The 7605-nt window shown below is 31.0% G+C and overlaps 1 protein-coding gene across 1 annotated transcript; it reads right to left on the bottom strand.

The window, feature by feature from the left end:
* Nucleotides 1–6567: 6567 nt before the first annotated feature.
* On the bottom strand, nucleotides 6568–7074 carry LOC117332277 (potassium voltage-gated channel subfamily C member 1-like). The gene has a single exon (XM_033891163.1). It carries the CDS (start codon nucleotides 7072–7074, stop codon nucleotides 6568–6570), a length of 507 nt encoding a protein of 168 aa, XP_033747054.1.
* Nucleotides 7075–7605: the final 531 nt, after the last annotated feature.

Below are 7605 nucleotides of genomic sequence, written 5' to 3'. Positions count from 1 at the left end.
TTGAAAATACTGTGTAATGTGTGTACAGTTATGTTTGAAAAACTGTGTAAAGTGTACACAGTTATGCTTGAAAATTTTATCAATATATACAGTTATATTTAAAATAATGTGTAAAGTGTGTACAGTTATGTTTGAAACATTGTGTAAAGTATACACAGTTATGTTTGAAATATTGTGTAAAGTGTAAACAGTTTTGTTTAAAATAATATGTAAAGTGTACACAGTTATGATTAAAATACTGTGTAAAGTGTACACAGTTTTGTTTAAAATACTGTGTAAAGTGTATACAGTTATATTTGAAAACTGTGTAAAATATATACAGTTATGTTTAAAATAATGTGTAAATATACATACAGTTATGTGTAAAGTAATTTGTAAAGTATATATAGTTATATTGAAAATACTGTGTAATGTGTGTACAGTTATGTTTGAAATAATGTGTAAAGTGTATACAGTTATGTTAAAAATACTGTGTAAAGTGTATACAGTTATGTTAAAAATACTGTGTAAAGTGTAAACAGTTATGTTTGAAATAATGTGTAAAGTGTATACAGTTATGTTAAAAATACTGTGTAAAGTGTATACAGTTATGTTAAAAATACTGTGTAAAGTGTATACAGTTATGTTTGAAATAATATGTAAAGTGTATACAGTTATGTTTAAAATACTGTGTAAAGTGTATACAGTTATGTTTGAAAATTGTGTAAATATATACAGTTATGTTTACAATAATGTGTAAATATTTACTGTTATGTGTAAAGTAATGTGTAAAGTGTATAGAGTTATGTTTGATTTGAAATAATATGTAAAGTGTATACAGTTATGTTTAAAATAATGTGTAAAGTGTATACAGTTATGTTAAAAATACTGTGTAAAGTGTATACAGTTATGTTAAAAATACTGTGTAAAGTGTATACAGTTATGTTTGAAATAATATGTAAAGTGTATACAGTTATGTTTAAAATACTGTGTAAAGTGTATACAGTTATGTTTGAAAATTGTGTAAATATATACAGTTATGTTTACAATAATGTGTAAATATTTACTGTTATGTGTAAAGTAATGTGTAAAGTGTACACAGTTATGTTTAAAATACTGTGTAAAGTGTATACAGTTATGTTGAAAATACTGTGTAAAGTGTACACAGTTATGTTTAACATACTGTGTAAAGTGTAAACAGTTATGTTTAAAATAGAGTGTAAAGTGTATACAGTTATGTTTAAAATACTGTGTAAAGTGTATACAGTTATGTTGAAAATACTGTGTAAAGTGTACACAGTTATGTTTAACATACTGTGTAAAGTGTAAACAGTTATGTTTAAAATATTGTGTAAAGTGTATACAGTTATGTTAAACATATTGTGTAATGTGTACACAGTTATGTTTTAAATATTGTGTATAGTGTAAACGATACTACTGTGTAAAGTGTATACAGTTATTTTTAAAATATCGTGTAAAGTGTATATAGTTATATTGAAAATACTGTGTAATGTGTGTACAGTTATGTTTGAAAAACTGTGTAAAGTGTACACAGTTATGCTTGAAAATTTTATCAATATATACAGTTATGTTTAAAATAATGTGTAAAGTGTGTACAGTTATGTTTGAAACATTGTGTAAAGTATACACAGTTATGTTTGAAATATTGTGTAAAGTGTAAACAGTTTTGTTTAAAATAATATGTAAAGTGTAAACAGTTATGATTAAAATACTGTGTAAAGTGTATACAGTTATATTTAAAAACTGTGTAAAATATATACAGTTATGTTTAAAATAATGTGTAAATATACATACAGTTATGTGTAAAGTAATTTGTAAAGTATATATAGTTATATTGAAAATACTGTGTAATGTGTGTACAGTTATGTTTGAAATACTGTGTAAAGTGTATACAGTTATGTTAAAAATACTGTGTAAAGTGTATACAGTTATGTTTGAAATAATATGTAAAGTGTATACAGTTATGTTTAAAATACTGTGTAAAGTGTATACAGTTATGTTTGAAAATTGTGTAAATATATACAGTTATGTTTACAATAATGTGTAAATATTTACTGTTATGTGTAAAGTAATGTGTAAAGTGTATAGAGTTATGTTTGAAATAATATGTAAAGTGTATACAGTTATGTTTAAAATAGAGTGTAAAGTGTATACAGTTATGTTTAAAATACTGTGTAAAGTGTATACAGTTATGTTGAAAATACTGTGTAAAGTGTACACAGTTATGTTTAACATACTGTGTAAAGTGTAAACAGTTATGTTTAAAATATTGTGTAAAGTGTATACAGTTATGTTAAACATATTGTGTAATGTGTACACAGTTATGATTAAAATACTGTGTAAAGTGTACAAAGTTATGTTTAAAATTTTGTGTAAAGTGTAAACAGTTATGTTTGAAATATTGTGTAAAGTGTATACAGTTATGTTTGAAATATTTTGTAAAATATACATACAGTTATGTTTAAAAGACTGTGTAAAGTGTACACAGTTATGTTGAAAATAGTGTGTAAAGTGCATATAGCTATGTTTTAAATACTGTGTCAAATGTTTAGAGTTATTTCGAAAATATTGTTTAAAGTGTATACCATTTTGTTGAACTTGTTTGGTTAAGTGTATAAGTTTTGTTGAACTTAGTAAGTAAAGTGTATACAGTACAGTATACTACGTTAACAGCATACAGTCAAAATGCCATGTGGAGTACACAGGTTTTTTGTATCAATAATTACAAAACATATATTCTACATGTACATGACGCTTCTGACACAGTAAACAATGACGAACCTTTTGGATATTTTTTTCTATTGTGCACATGAATACCAAGATGGGGGATGATTTTTTCTCTCACCCTGGACAGGGATATCCGCAGTTTTGCCGGGGTGAGATTTTCTTATCTCACCCTAGGGAAAAGACAAGCTACACGTGCTCTTAGAACGTGCTCTTGTTCTCGATAGGGTGACGTCACTATGACCTGAGACAGGGGGATCTCAACCCAAAAAGTCTGTGTATAAAGATCACCTGATTTGGTTAGCAGTACCGCCTACTTCTCTCCCATGATCGGACCCCAAATCAATATCATTTCACGAAACGCCAATATCTGATGGTGTCTGCCTTCAGGGAATTAAACTATTTATATGGTATGCATCTTATACTGCCGTTGTAGATTGTGATGAACAATCCATAGCGCTGTCTCATGAAAATAATACATAATGAATGCGAAAGGTGACAATGGACTCTATAGAATTTAACTCAACCCTAACGTTTTCTAACGAAGTATACATGATTTAAGTATGAGTAGGAAGTGTTCAAGCCAAAGATACGTGTATGGTATTTGCTAATTAACGAGTAAATAAGACTATGGATATGTACATTTATGTGTATCACAAAGAGCATTCAGAGATGTTTGGGCGAACTGCCTTCGACGAATTGTTAATAGTACTTCAAAATATCGATTTATATATGTACACGCATTTTTATATTGGAACATGTTTAAAAATAAACAGAACTTTGACGGTGAGTATTGATGGTCGATTGGGTGAACAATTATTTTCCGGTTTATCTATATATTGCATTCAGTAGGTAAACTTTTTAAGATGACCAGAACACCTTGAATAGTCGTCAGTAAAGCGAAATATTCACATGAGTTATCAATACCTCCATGGTTATACATTACCCTAACCAAACAGGACGAGTGTCGTCACCCTCACACGTAGTTAATTAGTATTAAACAACGTAAAATGACAGAATACGTTCAATAAAGACGTACACAAGTCTCGAAATTCTATGAGCCAGGGCTTGATACAAAACAGATATAGATTGTTCCATACAATGTGGCACGTTTATTGTACTACCTCAGGACATTCTGTATTCTAATGCTCATCAGAATTAAGTTGTTTTTTTCATAATGAAAAATAACAGATATTATTTGTATTGAAGTATTGTGTTGCTGAGGACTTCCAATGTATTAAGTATGGGCGAATCACAAGATTTCGTGTCGAGAAGATTAAACATGATGTAACAAAACAGTACTTTTGTTCGTATGTGATTATAGCGAAACCTGAAGCCTTGAAACATGTCTATAACATTTACATAGTGTCAGAACAAGCCATCTTCTATTGTAAACCGGGATATAAATAAATGTAAGCTGTATATATACGGATGTTTGTACAAGTAGGCGAGGATCAATAGATGTCGATGAAGATCTTAATCATCAACAATACTGAAAAAGTATCCGATATCAACCATGGCATAAATCACCAATATTTCTCTTAATCTTGAAGTTTACATTGTTACCGCTTACAATGTACAGACTAATAATATTACTCTTTATCTGGAAATGTTCATATTTACCGCTTACAATGTACAAACAAATAATACTACTCTTTATCTGGATTTTTTTTTATATTTAACGCTTACAATATACAAACAAATAATACTACTCTTTATCTGGAAATGTTCATATTTACCGCTTACAATGTACAAACAAATAATACTACTCTTTATCTGGATTTGTTTTATATTTACCGCTTACAATGTACAAACAAATACTACTAACATTGCTGAAGCAAATGACAGTTTTCCTAGAATATAAAAGCTGATAATTCAAGATATTCTTTATCTTTAAAAACCAAAACTATCAAACCCACTTCGTTGAAAGCTGAGCATGGTAATGGCACTTGCTATATTTAGATTCCTATAATAAAGTGCGTATTAAAATGCAAACAATAACGCGATCTCACAAAAACAAGAAATAAAATTACATATTGATCTTGAATTGTATCTCACAATCGGCCTATTATTAAGTGAATCGGCCAAAGTAACGATTTTTAAATGCCACTGGAATATTTTTACATTATTTAGTTTTTCTTTAGCTGCATCAGACAGAAATCGATTGTGATGTCAGGATATGACAATACTTCATCAATAGAAGACGATGCAAAACAAATATATATAAATAAGTGTATTGTACTTCAGTGACGACACCCGCCCTGTAAATATGGTGCAAATCCTAGTTAAAGGCTAAGTCTAAAGATTAATGGTAGCGTCTATTTTAAGATAACACATCGTCAATATTTCTCTAATCAATCCGTCATTCCCAGATTTATCTCCCATTATTCATTGTCTTCCGTTATTCACATATTTCTCTCTCATTTGTTACAGATTTGTCTCCAATCAGTCACATATTTATTGCCGATTGATAACAGATTTGTTTCCCACCATTCACAGATTTGTCTTCCATTATTGACATTTTTGTCTCCCACTATTCACAGATTTGTCTTCCATCATTCAAATACAGATTATCTTCTCATTATTCACAGATGTGTCTCTAATTATTCACTGATTTGCCTCCCATTATTAATAAATTCGTCTCTCATTATTTACAGATTTGTCATCATCATTCACATATTTGGAACAACTGGAAAATACATCTGATGGTAGAAAAATAATCATCTCCTACCTTGAGAATGTGACAGAGAAATCATTAAACCTCAGGGGACATTCTTGATTATCTGACCCTTCTGTTGATCGATTGGTGAAATTGAAGGACTTTGCAAGGTATCCTATAAATACATGTAGCCTCATATGGAAGCTAAATCAAATAGACAAGGATAGAGGTACAATTTGTTTACATAGGTGTTACCAAGGTCAACCAATATACCTTCGACTAGAAATGTTGCATGCCTAACAATATATGCTCCATTGTAGGTTACACCTTTTATCTTAATGCCTTTGAAAAATAATGTTAATAATAAATTCGATATAGTGTTTTCTTTCATAGGACGCTGATCATATATCATTAGTATTGTTACTACGTGTGTTAAGTTTCCCCCTTGTTCTGACTGGATAAGAAATGATCATGTACAGGTCAAAAAACATGTACTCCATGTTTCTGACGTTAGAACAACCGGACCATAAGAACCCAAGAAAACAACATAAGATTTTTACTGTATTTTCTAATTAAATATATTGCAACCACAAATGATGTGGTATATTTACATGTATCTAGGTGACTGGTATCTTATTGAGATAAGGTAAACATATTCTTGCCCCTGTTAGAAAATATACACATTTCTAATGAGGTATTTGGTTAAGTTTAAGATAACGTAATTCATACAAGGCAATTAACGAAATACTGGTAAGCATAGAAATTAAGAACCTTTAAATTTGCTTTCGCCTAAAATACAATAGCAAAGTAAAATAGTATGGAGCACAAAGCAACGACTCCTCCTAAACATGACCAGGAAACATATAGGTATTTTTCTAAATTTAAATACGTGCTTTTATAACATTTAAGCTATGGTCATTATCAAAAATAACAAAGGTGAAAGTTTTATGATATTTTAGATTGATTGTCGTATATATTTACTTTAATCCAAGTAGCTTGTTATCGTACCAGTGATATATCAACGTATGATGGTGACATTATAAAATTAATATGATAAACGAAAAAGCATTAGTAGAAGAATGTATTAATCAAATAAAACTTCAATATAGTACAATTTCGTTTAGTTGTTTGTTCTGAATTTACTTTGACAATTACAATGGAAAACTGTAACATAATCAACCATATTACAGTACCTTGGCAGCCCGAGAATAGTTCCAGTCATGGAGAAAACGCCACGACCTTGCTTGAAAGTTTCCGAACGAAGACCTCTGGAACTTAGATTGCGCACGTGTCGAATCAGTTTCCAAAGGAAGGTATCTCAACAGTTTGTCTAGTACGTCCATCTCATCGTCGATTTTATAGAAAGCTTTCCAGCAGCATTGTTGGACACAATCTTGAGGGATTCCCCAGAAAGCCAGCTCCTCCCGACTACTCTGAGAACAGACATTCTCGGGGAGGTGAAGACGTCCTGTTTCACAATAGTCAAGGATCTCGTGAAAGATGCCAGGGTTTCTGTTAAAGAAGTACTCATTATTGCTTGCATCATAAATACCCCTCTCGTCCTCGGGTATAGACACTGGAAGTCTACTCAGTGTCGATCTGGTTGTCGAAAATCTCGTACCTCTAAGATTAATATGAATGATCTCTTTCATGTTGTCGCATGGCTTTTCCTCGACTAGTTCTACGTCCATTTCTGTCTATTACATGTATTGAGAAACACGTTTATGTTGTAATTATACTTTGTTTTAAAAGCTATGAGAAGCAATCATTGACATTCCGATAAAATCTAATAGGTTGGACTGTGTTCGACAATTTAACAAGAATGATATCGATTTGGTAACATCCAGCGTGTCGTTGCTCTATTCCCTGAGTCGTGCTAGCTAGGTCTATGTATACTATGCTTATATATAATTGGCTGGGTTACATTCGCTGGAGCGTGACGCACCGATAGAAGCTTAATGAGATTATAACGTCATTGAAAAAAGACCGGTAAAACAACATCAAGGACATACACATATATGTATCACACATGCCGTGCCAATTAATCGACACAATCCAATCCTTTCCGTTCTCAATCTATGCGGAACAGTGAAGTGAAGTCACAGTTTTAAAGTGAACGGTTCGAATCCAGTTGTTCCTTTCTCAGGGTACAAGACGAACTAAAATTACATGACAATGCATACGTGACCATCAGGAATATCGCAAATTGTGCATGCGAGTGT

Source organism: Pecten maximus, chromosome 8 (assembly GCF_902652985.1).
Source record: "Pecten maximus chromosome 8, xPecMax1.1, whole genome shotgun sequence".
Lineage (NCBI taxonomy): Eukaryota > Metazoa > Mollusca > Bivalvia > Pectinida > Pectinidae > Pecten > Pecten maximus.
Note: the sequence above shows the minus strand (reverse complement) of the source record. Positions and strands in the feature narration are given on the sequence as shown.

Excerpts from the sequence above, each read along its gene's own strand:
- LOC117332277 (XM_033891163.1), bottom strand. The coding sequence starts at position 7,074 with ATGGACGTAGAACTAGTCGAGGAAAAGCCATGCGACAACATGAAAGAG.